Source organism: Choristoneura fumiferana, chromosome 3, assembly GCF_025370935.1.
Source record: "Choristoneura fumiferana chromosome 3, NRCan_CFum_1, whole genome shotgun sequence".
NCBI lineage: Eukaryota > Metazoa > Arthropoda > Insecta > Lepidoptera > Tortricidae > Choristoneura > Choristoneura fumiferana.
This window is the reverse complement of record NC_133474.1, coordinates 21892087-21911500: the sequence shown is the minus strand read 5'-3', so window position 1 is coordinate 21911500 and position 19414 is coordinate 21892087. Positions and strand designations below refer to the sequence as shown.

The 19414-nt window shown below is 42.7% G+C and overlaps 1 protein-coding gene across 1 annotated transcript; it reads left to right on the top strand.

The window, feature by feature from the left end:
- On the top strand, positions 1 to 18861 carry LOC141426918 (cilia- and flagella-associated protein 43; the record flags this gene model as incomplete). Its single annotated transcript, XM_074086174.1, is given in 31 exon segments — positions 1 to 133; positions 1952 to 2115; positions 2410 to 2508; positions 3242 to 3404; positions 4198 to 4408; positions 4908 to 5036; positions 5531 to 5718; positions 5974 to 6076; positions 6468 to 6719; positions 7196 to 7331; positions 8357 to 8520; positions 8628 to 8781; positions 9013 to 9237; positions 9357 to 9568; positions 9757 to 9903; positions 10329 to 10489; positions 10807 to 11029; positions 11321 to 11441; positions 11568 to 11686; positions 11889 to 12056; positions 12302 to 12475; positions 12770 to 12897; positions 13307 to 13501; positions 14101 to 14226; positions 14574 to 14679; positions 14992 to 15150; positions 15540 to 15653; positions 16170 to 16313; positions 16819 to 16971; positions 17522 to 17658; positions 18289 to 18861. Coding segments are annotated over 31 exon segments (4788 nt in total). The 3' UTR covers positions 18431 to 18861.
- Positions 18862 to 19414: the final 553 nt, after the last annotated feature.

The following is a 19414-nucleotide window of genomic DNA, read 5'->3' as shown; positions in this document are numbered from 1 at the left end:
ATTCTTTTCTGATTTTAATAAAATTACCATAAGGTTCAGCTTGGCGTAGAAGGAAACCTAAAATGGCTGAACCGCCCAGTTCCGTAAATGCTGAAGCTTCCGAGGAAGACTTGGTATTCAGCACGAAAGTTAGGTATCTTATTTTATTTTGTTACGATTAGTTTTAGTCTTAGTCTTAGTCATACCTACTCATCTTTGTTTTTATGTAAGTATCTAATTAGACTTTACCCGCGGCTACGCACGCGCAAATCATTAGGTGAATTAATAATGGAGCAGTTGAATTTAAATTCCTGGATTTTATTAAATTAAATTCCTATGAGAATTTCCAAGAACTATAATATAATACTTGGTTTGGATAGGTAGGTAGGTTTAACTAAATGTAAACAAAACAACGTCAATTTGGTGTCTTATAATAGCTATTGAAATTCCCCCATTAAACTATCTAAACATTTACATTTATCTAGTTTGTATAACAATGATAGATAACGTTTTAAGTAAGTATATATAGATACTTAGATACATTATTGTGGATTTCACAAGCGTCAAATACCTCTAGAAAATACCTACGCGGGCCAAATTTTACGTCTCCAATCCCAGGTTTACATTTTGAGGATTTATTAAAGTCGAATAATACTGACAAATAGGTAAACGAGATAAATGAGTATTACGTTCTAAGTATACATGTGTCATTCCAGCCGTTTTAAGTAGTGTGACGGAGTAACAAACGTAAACACACATACTCAGAAACTTTCACATTGCCATTCAATTGTTGCCCGCGACTCCGTGCGCGCATGCAGGTACTTGAAGAATTAGTTTATTGCTATCCCGTGAGAACTATACAATTTTCTGGAATAAAAACTATTGTCCGTCCGCGGCTTTGCTCAGGGTTTATCAATGCTAGAAAGCTGTAATTTTGCACGGATATATAAATAAACTATGCCGACAAAATGGTATAGTTAAAAATTAAAAAAAATTTTTTAGGTACCTCCCATAGACGTAAAGTGGGGTTGGTTTTTTTTCTGATCCAACCCTATAGTGGGGTATCGTTGGATAGGTTTTAAAAAACATTAGGGGTTTGCTAAGACGATTTTCGATTCAGTAATGTGTTTGCGAAATATTCAACTTTAAAATGCAAATTTTCATTAAAATCGGGCGTCCCCCCCTCTAAAATCTAAACCGGTGGGTGGAAAAATTGGAAAAAATTCAGGATGGTAGTAAATATATCAAACTTTCATGGAAAACTATAACGGCTAGGTTTGCTTGAGAATTATTAGTAGTTTATGAGTAAATAGCAGCCTAAGGTATAAAATATACCTAAATTTGGAAGATTCCGTATAAATAAAATAACTACGAAATCCTTAGAAAAATATTACTTAATTTTTCCGTAATGGCTACGGAACCCTATTTTGGGCGTGTCCGACACGCTCTTGGCCGGTTTTTTTACATAAATGATCGTGATTGATGTTTAATGCAAATGAGGCCAAAGGTGTAAAAGGTTACAAGCTTTTGTATTTATAATATTAGTGGGATGGGATTTTAGTAGGCGTAGGAATATGATATATAACAACTAGCTTTTGGCCGCGGCTTCGCCCGCGTGTAATTCGGTTATCGCGCGCTGTTCCCTCGGGAGCTGTGCATTTTCCGGGATTAACAGTAGCCTATGTCACTCTCTATGGCCCATAAACTATATCTATCCCAAAAATCACGTCGATCCGTCGCTCTGTTTCGACGTGAAAGGCAGACAAACATACAAACACATTATACACACTTTCGCATATAATATTAGTATGGATTATTTTGGTACCTGCCCCAACATTGCCTGATTCGATTTAGAGTCGATAACTTAGCACCCTAATCTATAAGAGTGCTAAAAGTTATCGACTCTAAATCAAAACAGGCAATGTTGGGGCTAGAGGACAAAGTTGAAGCAGTTTACGGTATTTTGCTTCAGATGGGCTATCCCGCAGCGTCTGGATGCGATGACATTTGTCGGGAACGACGTGTTGGCCGTTGCTCACGACATCTATATTATATTTCTCAACCTGAAACAACACACTGAAATGGTGTATGTCGCCAACAACGTAACTGATGGCGACGGGGTGGACGTGATTGCAGGCAAATATCCACTATGATGTCAAAGAAATAGCTCAATTCAGAGCAGATACTTAGATACTTACAGTCAACCGATTTGATGCCTGGGCCACCATGGAAAGACCACCATCAGGTTATCATAGTTAATAATTTTGTTTTTCTATAAATTATTTCTCGAATGACGTTGAATGTCATTACGACATGGTTATGTGGTGGCCTAACTTGGTTGACTGTACCTCATTAACAACAGCAGGATTCATTGTGAGAAATCTCACTTCCGCAACTTTTGAAATAAAATATATATTTTTTTAATTACAGGCCATAGATCAACTTTATTTGCGTTTGCAGAGAAACGCAAAAATCCAAGAATATTTATAGTATCTTACCCTAGTTTTAATATTCTGGCAGAAATGAAGGGTAAGTAAAATTAGCTTTTCGGGAATCTACTTTATGGCCTTATTTTTACCATACTTTTCCGCAACGAACCGTGCTTAACAGTTAAGTCTATGCAACACAATATACATGCAAATTTTGGCAGCATGTCTGAAATTCATTTGAAGCTGAATCTGAAACTCATTCGAAGCGGGTTATTAGGTAGGTACACATCAACTAAGTACCTACCTGTCGTCTGCTCGTAAAAATACGCCAAGTGCCAAGTCTTTCACAGTATTTTCATCACACTTGCTCGTAAACAGTGTCGTAACATGCAGGCTACCTTGGTTGCAACCCCCCAAATAAAACCCTCGACCTTAATGTGCTTGTCATGAAACCCGTGGTCGGTAAATGAGTTATTGCCCGTACTAATTTTGTTGTCATGAAGCCCAAGGTCGGTAAATGAGTGTGATACTGCATGGCGTGCTGCTGCTACTGCAGGAGCGCGCGCACGTCGGGCACATGCTGCGGAGGGGGAAGGAGGGCGGCGGGGAGCTAGCGCTGCCAAGAGCGCAGTCAGCGGTATCGGCAATTATTGAAAAAATATTAGTTTTTCTTTTACAAATATACAATTTTACTCGCAAATGTGATGAAAAACATTGTATGTCGCACGGGCGGTACTAGAATTACGAACATCGACTCATTAACTACTAGACTCTCGTTCGTAATTCCTTATTTACCGCCCTTAAGACACAATGTACTATAACGCTGCCTTCAGACTTGGAGGTGAACCGCTACAAGGCGCTGTGCATGATGGAGTGCGACCTGGTGGCGGGGTTCAGCGGCTTCCCCAACTACGTGGTGACGGTGTGGAGCTGGCGCACCGGGCAGCGGCTGCTGTGCCTGAAGACTGGTGTCACACGACGCAACCAGATCTACATGTATGTAAAGAAAAGGAATAGGGTCGCTTAAAGAAGAAACTAATGAGGATCAACAAAAAAATGAGACTAACGCGAGGATAATATACGTTCGCCGTAACACCGGTCGCGCTGTATAGTCTGCATGTACAGCGCCGTAAGCCCTGTCTCCTTTGAAAGTATTAACGGTTTTTCTTAGTTCAAACACACAAGGAAAACGAACAACTGAGTCCCGTAATGGTGAGTACACATCGCAGTAGACACTCGTGTGGGAACAGGCGATAGAGAAAGATATCACACCGGACAGATATACCTGCGGAACGAAGTCCGAAGGAAGTTGAAGTATCATTCGAGTTGAGAAAGTTCAATAGAACGATGTAGAATGTAGCAGTTCCTCTATTTGGTGAACCAGAACCAGATGTCTGTAGTGGTCGTTACAATCGGTAATTTGGGGATCGCAGATTTACTGTATTCATAGTATTTACTGCGTAATAATTTCTATATAATATTAGGCAAACTTGTGTGTTTCGACACGAACTTCCTACAATCCACCAAAGTAAATAAATACAGGCGGAGGAACCGATTTTGTCTACAACACACTTGATATTCTGTAGTTTCATAGCTAAATACAAGTTTTTACCCTCTGTTAGTTGAAATCAGTAATTTTTGGTGCTTTTACAAGTAGGATAGTATGTGCTGCGAGCACTGAAGATCGAAACAGACTGGAGCCTGCAAATTAGCTTTAGGGCCCGTTGGGACGCGACCCTGACCTCACCTTACCGACCTTGCCAATCACCTCACGAAGTGTTATTTCTAGGTCAAGTCGCACACACATGCTGGTATGCGAATGCTGGGGCCCGGGACTGATCGTGTGGGAGGTCGCCCAGTGCTACAAGACCAATCTGATGATGCGCCGCGCCAAAGAAGAGGTCACCGGCTGGGAGGTCTCCGACCCGCCGCATGTCGGCATCTGCTGGTCCAACGATGGCCAGCTCTATGCTATAGACAAAGACGCTAATCTGTATAGCGTGAGTAAATACGTATTTTTGGTAGGTACTTGCACTTTTTTTGTATGATGCTCAATGAAAACTGAAAATGTAAGGGAAACTTGTGTTGTAGAACAGGGATGGCGAACGTATGACACGCGACAAAATCATTAGGGAGCACGCCACTAATTTTGTGACTAACTAGCTGTATTCCCCTGATAGTTTTGTTTTCGTCCATAATAGTTTTGGTGAAAAATGGCACATTCGCCAATAATAAGGGTTAGGGTGATTACAGTACAGACAGGTTGACAACTGCAAAGTAATTGCTAAATGCCGACTCCCCATGACGTAGGTAGACACATCGTAATATTGCATCCTGTAGCAGGTATGTCTCCGAAAGGGTCTCCTAAACACGTAGTTCCAATGGACAAACTACACCTGAAATCCTGAGCCTCTTTCGTGTGCAATTTTCTTACCGTTAAGTTATCCCTCGACAGTTTGATATGTGCTATTTTGAGGTAGGTATATTATCGTGCTACAGGTACTGTCGGATGGCATAAACATGGTCACCAACCTGGACTGGTCGGACAACTTGAAAGGTGACCACAATCCTTGTGTGTGTTCCTTCGGGAACGGTATTCTCATTTATGGCCCTGATCCACTACTACGGGTGAGTAAGAAGACCAATCATTTTCAGCCAAAATCTTTGGAAAATTTTGATAGTGAAACACATTGTCATTAAAAACGTGAAGATGAATTCAAGGCCATAAATCTCGGATTACTGGTAGTTATGGCAAGTAGGTATGGTTAGGGCTTTCCCACATTATTGAAGATTTGAATGGCGTTAGGTAGGTACTTATTGTTCCTTATATCTTGACTCTTATTACGATGTTAAATCTCAAAGCTGGTTATTTGATCAAGTTCAGAGTTCTGTTTGATGACAAGATCAAAACCTAAGTTGTGTTCATCAATTCGATTCACTAAATCTCTCCCAAGTGAGGCTAGTTATATTAAGAACATAGAATGAATAAAGAAGTAAAGTGCATAAGCACCTACAACCTGTCTACCTATCCAAGTTTTTGGAAGACTGTTCGCGATATTTATTAGTATTAGACTTAGATATAAGCCGATACAGCACACCGACATATCTCTCTCTCCTTTTAGTCGTTAAAAAAATGCGAGTCGCAATGGAAAGTAGCTTGGACGTACCAACCGCCTGACACGGTGCTGCGTCTCATATCCAACTCCAACTCCACCGTCGCAGTCATGTGGACCGAGAGCGGCATGGTTTACAAGATCACAGGGGAGTCGGAGGAGAAGATCGACGTGGAACTGTTTACTTTTAAGCAGAGGTAAGAGTTTAAACAATGACAATTGAAATTTACAATACAAGTGCGTTAAACAATAAGGCCTCTTGGCAAAATAAGGATCAGGTTTTGGATTTCAAAAGGTTGCACTGTATACTTATAACACAAATTACGGTATGCTGTGGATATCCATAGTAGGGACAGTAAACTGAAAAGGCAACCCATGGCTTCTGTGAAAATGGCATGAATTGAGGAAAGCAAATAAGTAACACGCCTATATAAATTTTTATTTTTTTTCAGACATATCCAGAGAATCCAACTCATAGCTCCTGATTATACCAATATAGCAACTATGAGTAAACATGGCGTGCTCTGCATTTATGAAGTGCTCTCAGCCAAGCTCGTTAGTACCTTTAATTAACTCCACTGGAACACACAGTTTGTTAGACGCCTAAAAATTTTCATTTTTTTTAATCGTTTTGTTCGCGAACAGTTGTTTGCTCAGTATAGCTTTGAAAACAAACTCGAAAAGTGCCTGAAACGAATATTGTTTGAGATTTGTGTGAAAGAACGTGATTTTTCCACGAAAATATTAATGTCGCACAGACGTGTCTGTTCTACACGTGTAGTAGCACTGTAGCAGAGTAAGTAGCAAGGCAAAAAAAGGCTGGAAGTGAGTGTTCATGGCCCTCCGTAAAGTAATGCCTGGTTCAATCAATTAAACAACTCTTGCTTATTTTATTTAAGCTTAACAAGAATGGCTTATCGAAAGGTCTTCCTCGTTTTGATAACAGATAAGCATGAAGTACGTCCAAGGCAACGACGTTTCCTTCCAAGCAAGCCCCGTGGACCCCCTGCTGATAATATTCGGCGAGGTCGGTCCCAACTACGGCATGGTCCTCATGACCTACGACCAGGAGGAGGGGCTTCAGAAGGTCAACAACATGTGTCTCACGCACCAGATCGTCTCCCAGGTCGTGTTCTCGCCGAGCGGGAGGGAAATTGTCGCTGCTGCTATGTCGGCGGGGCATATTTTCATTATGAAGGTAAGTTTTAGCGAGCTTGTTGCTTGGTTTGACTTTGGTTTCAAAAAGAAGCTGGTAGCTGGTTCAATCTAACATTGATTATCACACGCAGGTTTATAGGTTATTATATTATAAGCAGGTACCCTTAGGTACTTACTAATATTAAAAATGCGAAAGTTTGTGTGTGTGTGTGTGTGTGTGTATGCGTAGTTCATGCGAGTGAATTACTGGTAAAGACTAGGTACTTACCTAATAAAATAAATCATGAGAAACATCTTGCATGGTAGGTTGATTGACTAGCTTCAGAATAAGGCTCTAATACGGTATCATCTGTAGCCTTATTGTATGACAAATGTCTCTAAAATCGCAAGAAACTAGGTACTTAACTTCTTCCTTTAAATATTTTTATAAGCTTGTAATTATATCAAAATATCACTTACTCGTCTTGCTTTGCTACTCATCCATCAGCTTCAACCGATGTTGTGGCGTTCTTTCAGCTATCACAAGACTACAAGCTGCATCTGGTGCGGTACATGGAAATAGGGCGAGGTCTTGCTGATTGCTTTTTGATGCGTGTTGGCGAAGCCATGCGCTGTTTCGCTCTGGTGCTGTTCTCGGATAAATTTATGATAGGTAATAAACTGTCGATGTATTTGATACATGCCTTTTTATTAGGTACCCTGCTTATTGTATGGCTGCCAAACTTGGGTTTGTACAAACAAAATAAAACAGAAGATTAAATGTAGCCAAACAACAATGGAAAGGAGCATGTTGAAAATTAGAAGAATTCACAAAGTAAAAAACGAAAACATTAGACAAAGAACGAAACTCACTGATGCTCTCAAGCATGCACTTTCACTAAAGTGGAGATGGGCCGGACACATTTCACGATACACGGATAGAAGATGGACCATTGAAGCCACACGATGGAAAGGACCGAAGGGAAAAAGAAATGTAGTCGTACACCAATAACACGGTGGGCTGATGATATCATACATATGTGACAGGAAACGACTGGATTAAGTCAGGAAAAGATAGAGAGGCATGGAGGAAGTTGGAGGAGGCCTTTATCCAAAAAGGGATTCATATTTCAATAGACTAAGCTAAGACTAACATTAAATTTAAGGTAATGTATAGTAATCTTTGTTTTTTAAGGTACAATTTACTAACAACATTTAAAAATGTATAAACAAAATGTGAAATATGGAATAAATGGCTTTATTATCATTATTATTAATAATAAACCGTCAACATCACTCATTACATTAGGTATATAGGTGCCATTGGGCGATTGTTAGGGAAGGTAGGTAGCAAGTTTTCGATAAGTCACGAATACGGGTATCACCTACCCAAAGAACCTACAAAGTTGCCGTTAAGTAAAATTTAGTTACTTGGATATCTAATTTTTATTCATCAAGCACCGCATGTAAAGTACCAAAAGTCTCATATGTCCACTTACGAAAATGCACCCCTCCACATTTTATGAATGTGCTTGTATGACGTATCTATTTGTCGCGACGTGAACGCGTCTTTAACCGCTGTCGGTACCGTCAGTTACGCACACCAAAAAATCTTGTAAGCACGAGCTTTACTCGTACATCGGTAATTGTGTTTAGATGGACCCTTGAGCGAACAGATGTGTACCTATACTATTTCAGGTGAACGTATAATCTGCGTGGACGTGGAGACCGGTAAAGATAACAAGTTCGCGGGCAAGATGCAGGGCCCGTACGCGAGGCTGTTGCCTCTACGGCCTAAGGATACCATGGTCGGTATCCCGCACCTCAGCAGGCAGTATCATGTGCTCAAACTCAGCGGGGACGTAAGCATACTTTTTTTTGTGAAATATACACCCACTTCTCCGTTTCCAATCCACTGATGGTAAGCAATAGAGTGCTTTGTAACTTGACGACAGATCTTTTTTCACAGAAAGGTATAACGGTGGCGGTTAAGATGGGCCCAATCATAGAGTCCGGTCACGACGTCAAGTATTTCGACGGCTTCTTCAATTTGGAGGCATTTCTGACGTACGGATATGATGGGACCGTCGTCCTAAGGGAGCCTGATGGTCGAGAAGAATACGGTACTTAACTATAAAGTAGAACAGCTGTGTGTGGCATCTTACTGATTATAAATTTTTACTTACCTGAGTATGTGATTACAAGCATGACCACAGTACATTTTTGAAAAAAAAAATATTACGGATTTGATCACAGGGCGTCCTACGGGGAAAATGCTAAAAACATCCATTTGTTGAGAAATATAGTCTTCTGACTCTGACTTATAATGGTTGTGTACAATTCCATTCCATTAGAACTCAAGCTAGTGGTGACCCACCGTTACGAAAGTGGCATCCGTCAGGCAGTGATCGACAGCCACAATAAATACATCGCCCACCAGGCTGGCAACCACACCGTGGCCGTACAGTACCTCAACAGCAAACGGCCCGAGCTAAAGGCGGACCCCAAGCATGAGACGCCGGACCTGAAGTTCTTTGACGAGAGCCTCCATCGCTTGAATATTATTGGGATGAAAGATAGTAAGCAAATATCTTAAACTAGGTAAGTACGTTTCTTTAAGGATAAATCCTTAAAGAATCGTCCTTAAGGAAAACCCGAAGAAACGCCTACTAATCTCCTCAATGTTTCCTCTTCCTAGAGAACTACCTCGACCTCCAAGAAGACAAGAAAGTGCACGAAGAAGCTATGGACTACAAGCGTCAGCGCGAGGACGTGGTGGCCGCGTTCGTAGCGGCGCGCGCGCAGCTGGTCGAGCTGCTGGAAGAGAACCTGGCGGAAAGACCGCTGCATCAGCTCTCGCTCTCAGAGTTCAATTTGCACATGGAGCATAGGAAGGAGAGACTGAAGCAGGTTGGAACTTTTCTTTGACAGAATAGATCGTCTATGGTCCGTAGGCGGCACCAGACATAAAGGTTATGGTGTGGTTGAAAGTAAAAGCCCGGTTGGGATGATGATGATAATGAATAGGTCTTAGTATATGAAGCCGGTCGGATGAGAAGTCTAATAGAAAACAGAATTGATCGTTTTTTTTTTACCAGGCAGAACAAGAGCGGGCTGACATCCGAGTACAGACTGAAGCGCGGATCCGCGCGCAGGACAAGGTGACCGCCTGGATCCAGCGTTACTGCTGGGACTCCATGCTGACACCGCGCGTCAAGCTGTTCGCCATCTTCAGTTACTACCAGGTGCCGTAGATCCACATTGATACTTTTTTTCTCAATTGCTGACTGAGCACACTGCTCTAGAGATTTATGTACATATTGGAACAGATAGTAGGTTGTGAAACCCAAGACTTTTTCAGGTGGCATGTGCGTTCAGAAGGCTGGAACATTGTGATAGTGGAATCGGGCGAAAGTTACGAAAGCACATTTCTAACTATGCCGCATCAGCAGTGAAAGCAATTGGCAGTGAAGGTCACTTGCGTTTCCAAAACGATTCATCATAAAGGCTTCTTCATATGCGCGAAAATTGCTATTGCCTACCAGTTCAGGTTCCGTTGCCGTTAACAGATGTCAAAAATTTCAAAGAAGAATAGTTTCTTTAACTTCTTAATCAACTCTCTAATTTAATAAATAAATGAATAAGTAAAAACGTGTTTCCTCGAGGGTAGGTGGAGAACTACCCAGTGCTGCCGACACAGCGCGACTCCTGGCCTGAGCTGAAGCAGGTCGAAGCACTACGCACTCTCGAGATGGAGAACGACGAGGACCTGTTCCGTCCGTGGGAGGAGATCGAGGAGGCTGCGCCGGAACCTTCCTCTATTCAAATCAAGTCAGTGCTCGCATTGTGTTTATGTAGAGTCCTACTTATATTAATTGTTAAAAATTATCAGTATGCTTCACGCTAAAACAGCTGGACAATTTGCTATGGAATTTGAATACAGATATCTGGGCCTATGTCCAACAATGGACTTTTATAGGCCGATGATGATGATGAATTGGTGATAATCACCTTGATCACTAATATAACACATTGCTATTTATTGTGCCGATTTTTCCACGGGGTCGGGATATACGCATCTTTAATGTACCTATTTATTTTCTAATTCTAAGTGAGTGAATATTCACCGGGGATTATTCATTGGTCAGAGAGGGCACCGAGTCAACGATGTCGCTGAAAGAGGCGACCCGCAAGAGCGCCGAGAGCCAGATGGCGTCGGAGCTGGTGGAGCCGGAGGAGGCGCCGGCCGGCGAGCCGTACGTGCTGTCCGGCACTGTCGCGCACAAGTTCGTCAGCATCCCGCCCTTCATGATCCCGCAGACGCTGGCATACAGCTTCCTGCAGATGAACTGGCTGCAGCATATCGTCAAGGTACGCGGAAAAAGAGATAGATAATATTTGTTGTGAGATGTAAACCGTGACATCTTTAATGAGCTCTTGATGTTTCGTACAGTTGCATGCATCATGATCATGATCGCGGGTAGACTCAAGGATTTGCAAGTGGATGTTTACATTGTATAGGTATAGACCGTGCTCGCCCGCTCGGCTCACCCTGTTTTAAGTGGGTAAGTCACCCACCAAAAACCGATTACAAAATTACTTATTATTTTCACACATGACGAGGGAAGCATTAACCAATGGAGCTAATCGTCTGTGTTGCAGCTGAACGTGCAAAACATGCGTCTGTGGTTCAACAAGCAGTTCGATGAGCTGATGGCGCTCAAGAAGCGCGAGGTCGGGCTCGTGTGTGAGCGGAACGCCAGGCTGCGCTTCATCATTGAAGGTGTGGCTAGGTTTTGGTCTTATATCTTAGTCCTTTAGCCCGACTTACTCAACCCTTATATGAGCTACGTGCAGGACCTAAACCTGGGCTGGTATATTAGGTTGAATTATAGCAATTTATTTCCAGAACTGAACAAGTTATCGGACCTCCGCGGCAGCTTTCATCACCTGGTGATCCCTATCAAGGACCCCGAATGGCGACAGGAGGAGCAGCCGCAGCGACTGATCAAGGTCGATCCGGAAGAAGTAAGTTTCTGCGGTCTAATACTAATTCAACACAAAAACGAGTGAAAAAAAATGTTTTGTCCAATTTTCCTTTTGTGTTTTGTCCTGTAGTATCCCGCAGTAACAGCCCTTTCTACTCTTTGCTTTAGCTGTTAACATGTACTCCACAACAGGACCCACTGTTCAACTTAACGCCATTGACTCCTCTCATCTCTTCCCTCAGTGCTCAATCTCGCCTTACATCAGCCCGTCGCAAATCGTGATCATCCCGCCGGAGGGTGGACCCAAAGATGACTTCCGCGAGCGAGCGCTCATGGAGATGATGGACGGCGTCCTGGAGAAACTGTGGCACGAGGAGATCAAGAAGCCTATAATGATGCCACAGTGCATGGTATAAGCATAGCAAAGAAGACATTGTTTTTTTACATATTTCATTGCCAATTGTCAGATGCAGGAGATATCTGCGGACTCTGCGGCGTAAAAGAATAGGTACCTACAGATATCTAAGATATCGCATATATTGTGGGCTACAACTTTGATTCTGTGCTGCGGGTAGTAATTTGACTAAAGAGGGAAAATTTTCAACTCGTACAATATCATGTACTAACTAAATTCATTTACGATCACCATTTCCAGCTGGAGAAAGACCCTGAGCATTTCAACGAAGAGGACCTCCGGCACGTGTTCGACTACGAGGCCAAGGTCAAGTTCAGGAACGAAGAACGTGACAAGTATCGCAAGATGCTGCATGCGGAGTACGCCAAGCTGAGCCTGACGCTTAATGAGGGCGTAGTTAAATTTAACCAGAGGGTGAGTAACCAGGCACTGCCGAAATGTTTGTGGGTGTAACGACTGTGTCTGTATGAGAACGTGAATGTGCATGAAATTGTTTGATGCTTTCATCCCTTCATAAAATATGACTGACAATATTGAAAATGCTTACAATAAAAATAACAAAAGGACAGAAGAGGAACTTAAAGCATGCTTGATCGAAGTCCGTGATGCTTAAAGTTTTAAATTCTTTGAATTTATTGAATTAGATTTTCTTGCGCATATTAGGCATTACTGACGTGTTTTCCTGAGTTCTAATGCATTATTTTAAAGGTAAAAGAAGCTTGGCTCATGAAACTTAAGGTAGATTCAGTTATTGGACAAGAGACCCTCAACCTGATGCGCCTGCGACGCACTAACCTCGACCGAGTGGAAATGGCGGAAAAGCTGGAGGAGATGAGGTCAGTGATCTAGCAGAATATCTCCATACAAGTAGGTATACCGTCGTTATTTTATAAGCGGAAAGCGGGACGGAAACGAGAATGGAAAAACAGTCCGCATCTCCGCTCCGCATTTCTATTTCTTTCTCGCTCCGCTATCTAAGTCCGCGCCTCCGCAAATCCGTTCCGCAATACTTTCTCACTTCGCTCCGCATTACCTCCTTGCTTCGCTACGCTGCCTCGTTTCGCTCCAGTAGACAGGAAGCCTTAAAAATATCTACTCTTCTGGGATAACGCTATTTACCAGCTCGGCCCGCATAGAAACTGACATGACTTTATAGGGGCAAGTACACGAAAAATAGGGTCGCGCGCGGTATATCCATGTCTGTATTATCCGCGGGCCGGTAAATAGTGACATACGGTTTTCCAGAGACGAAATAGCAAAGTACGAGGCGGAAGTAGAAGTGCTGTCTGGTGAGCTGAAGCTGATCCAGGAGCAGGGCGAGGAGGTGCAGGCCGCGTACGATGCGCTCGCGCTCAAAGACAAGTACCTCGACCGCACCTTCAAGAACCACTTCGCTGACCTGTCGCCCATCATTGTGGATCAGTGCTACAAATTTTTCAAGTGAGTAAAGGACTTATTTGCAGTATTGAAGTACTTAGGTGTTAGTTGTCTCGTTCGTAACAACTTAAATCCTATACCTAATCCTGCTTTCACAGTTTTGATGAATTTTTGAACGCCTGATTACGGTCTGCAGTCTGCAGTTTTTTTTTATTGAGTCGCCTTAAGGCCCAAATCCACTACCAGTAGGTAGTGATTTTAATTTTAAAAATTTATATGAGGTGCTTGAAGCTGGCGGCGTGCAATCGGGAAAAATTAATTATGGACGACTTTTAATGTACTTAATTGCGGACAAAGGAGCAGACGGTTCACCTGATGTTAAGTGATTACCGTCGCCCATAGACATCCGCAGACCCATCAGGACTTGCAAGAAATGGTACACTCGCTTTTTGAAGGTAGCCATATCGTAATGAATTCGAAAAACCTCGGCCGCCAAACAGTTCCATAAATGACATGTGCGATCTTTAAACGGCTGGGAAAGGAAGGCCGGGAAGGCACAGACAGTGCCGGACTCTCACCGGCTAAAAAACCCGGCTGCACGTCCCCAACTCCCTCGAGCTTAGCAGTCTGCAGTTGCCTAATGCCTCTCCGCTTGGTGGCAGGAAGCGTCCCAAGTTCCACCTGCGGGCTACGATGACCCCCATCGTGCTGTACGGGCTGGCTGGTGCTGTGCTGAGCGGCACTCGCCCGCCGCTGCTGCATCCCGACGTCGTCGACTTCTTTAAGGGGTACCCGAACACTGAATTAAGAAAATGAAGTAGACAAATGTCACGCGAACTAAATGCGATCACCAAAGCATCTATCTAATATCTTTGACGGAAAAAACTCAAAGGTTTTGAAGAAATTTCCCACATAGTTTCTGCGACTTTCGGTGGGAACAATCGATCTTGCTCTATCTCTAAAAAAACGCGTGTTTTCGAGTTTTTTTAGTCTGGATTTCTCGCACATTAATTCAAGTTTCAAATTGATTTTATCATTAATTCCGAAAAACCCACGATCCTCTACTTTAGATACCATAGATTAAACCACTAACCTACACGCCATTGACATTTGCAATTGGTCTTCTAACATTCAGAGTAGAGGTGTTGGACCAGATCAGCAACATGCCGCCCGTGATGGACGAGGGACTGTGGGCCACCATGGTGCGCTTGCGACGCGTCAAGATCGAGAACGAGATACGCGTAAGACTAGCGACACTCAAATTGTACTTTATATGTGCTACACGATCGAATATACAAGGTGTTATTTAAAATTGTTTGGAATTTTTCATCAGTTATGTAGTTTGGTTAGCTTGAATGAACATCCATGTCATTGGTCATGTTCATCATTATGATTATCGCGTGAATATGATTAGGCTAGTTGGCGCGGGTGCAGATAAAATCCGTCGCACGCGACGCGCGTATTTAGCGCTGCTCACACTATTGTTCAATAGGTATCCGTCCAGCCACTCCGTGCAAACCGCGTCAGCTAGCGTCGGCCCTTATAAATTCCAGATGCGCGGCGTGGGCCAGGAGCTGGCTTACGTGGAGAGCGCGAACAGCGTGTGGAGCAAGGCCGTCCTGGCGCGACGAAACAAACTCACGCGCACGCACGACGACGTGCGCGAACATCGCGACCAAACCGAGCGCACCGCCCGGAACAAGACCATACAGGTGGATAATATAAACGACTAAGCTTGTGGACATTACATTACCGTTATGCAAGGCATACTTATAGCCTTTATGATTCTCGCTAATCGTTCCACTAAACCGTTTTCTTATGGTGTGGAAGGTTGGAATTTAGATGTCATGTGTAATTTTGTAACGCCAGTAGATACCCCCACTTAACTCCCTGGTTATATTTCGGCCACATAAATCAGCGCTACTATTCTACCTTCCTCTTTTAGGTAAATTGACTTTGTTAAAAATATGATCGCTTTATACTTTTAGATTAATTCTTTCGTAGATGTGCGTTGAATGAGGCAGGGTTAATCACTTAGGTACTGCTAGGTTACGTACTTAACTGTCAGTGGCAAAGTATGTATGACATAACGGTTTCGCAGTTGGTCCTGCCATCTGGTCAAGTAGAGATCACGACGTCTGGACACATAGAAGATTATGAAGACGCCACGCTCATCCTTCGAGAAGATATTGAGAAAATCAATGAAGTCATATTGGTAAGTATGTACTTTGAATATTTCACTATTCTGAATTTAGTTTATTGTACGTAGAAGGGAATTTTATATCGAAAATACAAACTGAAATATAGATGCACAGAAAAACCAGAAAAATAAGACCAGCGCTGGGAATCGAACCCAGGTCCTCGGCATTCCGTGCCGTGTGCTATACCGCTACACCACCGCTGGACAACGATACAGACACGAATTTCTCCTATGCACCTCATATCTCAGCTTGTGTTGTTTCTTATTTAGCCACTTGAGCAGCGACACTAGCGACATCTATGCCGTAGCCCTCATCGAGAAACTTTTCGGCACTCCATCGGAACTAACCGCTCACCCGGAATTGGTTTTTTGGAATCTTTTTTTTTTAATTTTATAATCAAATTTGGATCTGCTACATGCATTATGTAAAAGCAATGGGAAGGATACCGTCTTCTAATACTTCTAACGACAGTACGTTTCGCAATCGCATGTGGCTGATTATTTCCAAAACTATGTTTCGTTTTGACGCAGAAAGTGGGTGACATGAAGCTCCGCATGATGCGTAAGCAGATGGAGTTCCGCAAGGGGATCCTCGCCAAGGAGTGGGAGCACGCGCAGATGATGATGAAGTTGCGGCACATGGCCCAGGAGCTCGCCACCTACCGCCGCCTCAAGGTAACAGTAACACCGAGTACCCTCACGGTCGGATCTGGAAGTGGGGCACATGCTGCGTGTCTACTGGATTCCAAATTCCATTCCATCCATTCCAAATTCACTTTAGCGGAAATTTGATAAATCCAGCGCTGAGTAACCTCTGATGAACTCGGGGCAAACTGTTCATCATGATAGTGAAATATAGCGCAATCTGCCCGTTTGTCACTTTTTGCTGAGCTTAGGCAAAGCTTTTCATTCATTGTTTGTCAAAAAATGCCATGTGCATTGAGTCTCCACCTTCGGTTGGCCAATGGTAAGACCAATGGTGTGGCCGTTATAACTATTCCCACCTGGTTGTCTGATTTTTTTACGTGTCGTTATTGATAAAAGGATATAATAATGCTTGTATACAAGATTGAACACATAAGCTCACGCCTGTTTCACCCTACGTGTTGCCGAACGTGTTCACTCCTTGTGACAACTAGGAATAAGTGTGTACTCACACCACACCAACTTATACCTCCAGATACCGAAAGAACTACAGTTATACCTGAAAAACAAGGAGCTCGGGTACACAGACGAGCAGGACTACCTGAGGCTAGAGAAAGAGATGGAAGCCAGCAAGCAGGCCGTCAACAAGGTGCTCACGGAACAGATACAGCGCGTCGAGGAGTTGGAGGTGACCTCTTAGGTTAAGTCCGCATGTGGTGCGCGATAGATCTCGATAGCGGATTGTAGATAGAGTACTTACATGTTTGTTGGTTTGAAAAGTTGAAAAGGACACTTTATAGCAGCTAGTAATTTTAGCAAATTATTTTTTTAACGCCAAATCTAACCTAATTGTATATAAAGCTAGTTTAGAAATTTATGGGTCAATCAACTTTTCCTTTTCCTGACTTCCTGAGTTACTTAATTAAAAGATATAATTATTATGGGGTACAAATTTATTGTGAAGTATTTAATGGCAATTCCTTCATGGCTCATCTCCTGAGGAAGCTAATAATAGTATAACCTACAAATAAATATACCTACAATAATATACATTGCAAACATTTTTTTAACAAAATGTATCACTGATAGGTCTCCCTACTAAGTTACGGGACAGAATAACGTAGGTATATACTGAATTTGTTTGAGGATAATTATTACATTGTACCTAATCTCTGACAGAAACACAGATATGTCCGCTGCGGATAAAGTTTTTGTTTACGTATTTATGACGTGCGCAGCTGAAGATCGCAGCATTGGAGGCAAAGTCGAACGGGCTGGAAAAGCTGATGCTGGAGCTGAACGTGAAGGTATCCGAGAAGCGCCTGCACGAGGACCCGCTCGAGCCCATCCGCGTGCGCCGCGTGCTCAAGAAGAGGCAAGTCGCTTCTATACCTTTGGACATATCTAAGATAGTATACAAGTTCTATATCAGACTTGCTGGTTTCTGCGACTCGGACTGCGAAGAATTTTTATCGTTATACCGCGGAAACTACCTATGCAATTTTCTGGGATAAAAACTATCCATGTCCTTCCCCGGGACTGAAACTAACTGTTTACTGAATTTCTTCTAAACCGGTTCAGCGGCTTTGACGTGATAAGAAACAAACAAACATACAGACTTACAAACTTTTACATTTATAATATTAGTGGGACTTGCTGTTGCCTGTGACTTCGTCCGCTCCAGCGGGGAGAGGCAAGAGACAGAGAGTTATTTCCCCCCCCCCCTCCTAAACGTTCGTACTTACTTTATGGAAGCCCTAACCAGTGGCGTAGAATAGGTATCTGCTGCCCGGGACGGAAGAAAATTTTGCCGCCCTCTTAATTTAGATATTTCAATTTAAGATCGAAGTACAGTATACTATAATAGAGAATTCCTGATTTTGTCACAGTATAAGAGATGGAAAATTACGTGTTCACTCTAATCGGTCCGACATCTAAAAGTGTCGAGGCGGACCGCCCCCACTACGCAGGTTACCGCTAACCCAGGTTCAACGATCCGTTGCAGGATGGAGCTGCTGGTGACCCGGAGCATGCTGATCCGCGAGGTGCAGCAGAACCACTCCACCATCGTGATGCTGCAGACGGAGCTCGAGCTGCTGCGCCTCAAGACTTACCCCACGCTCGCCAGCTTCCGCACCATCTCCTAAAGCCTGGCTCAGCAGGGCCTTAGCGAGGTGATGACGTCTACCACATATGGTATACGAAACACGTGTCAACAGTGTGAACGCGTGGTAACGTTTTCGCTGCTGTAGTCACCAACGCCAATATCTGACACTAAAAAACGTGCAAAAAATCTGATATGACTCTTTCTTATATTTTTCCACGCTCGTGGCAGATTGCTGTACTTTGGCTTCTGTGGTCCTCATGAAAAGAGTGTGTGAATTCACCTTTTCAAGGCAATGGATGGTGCGGTTACGTCAAAGACTGCGGTAGTAAGAAGGCGTGCAGTATAATTGTTTGATTGTAGACTTCCGTCGTCATCTGCTGCAGCAAATCACATATATAGCTATTCGTTTTGCAGTTATAAGCACTGTTTTGTAAGATTAAGTGTTTGTAATAAAAATATAACTAAGTTGCACTCAGCTGTTTTCACTACAAGCTCCCTCTGAATTAATTTGCCCTTTTCAGCTATTCGTAAATGCAAGCCATTTGCATAGCGCTTGAGGGTTTTTGTTTTATTTTTTCATTCGAATGGAAATACTTTAAATTAGGATCCTAGGGAAATCGAGGTTACCCTTCAATATTGTAATGTCACGTGTTTAGTAGTAAGTTGTGCATTTTCTGTTGGAAATCACATTTTGTGAAGTAGAGTGATCATGATCAGAAAGACCACAAATGGCCACTGGAACTATTAAATAACTGCTGGCTCGTAATGAGGCAGCAACTGCAAACGAGTGGAAAATTATTTTCGTGGTCCTTTGTAGTAGTCGGTTAAATTTTTTGTTATTTTTTTTTTAGTTTATCTATTAGTGTAATATTTTTTATTCGGGCTAACTTAAGCAATAAAACAAACAGGCCGGTTATAAAACTCTATTCCCAGTATGTTTGGGTAAACACATTTAATAATTAGTTTCATAATCATAAAACAGAGTATTATCGTCACAACAATTAAGACAACAAACTTATTTAAT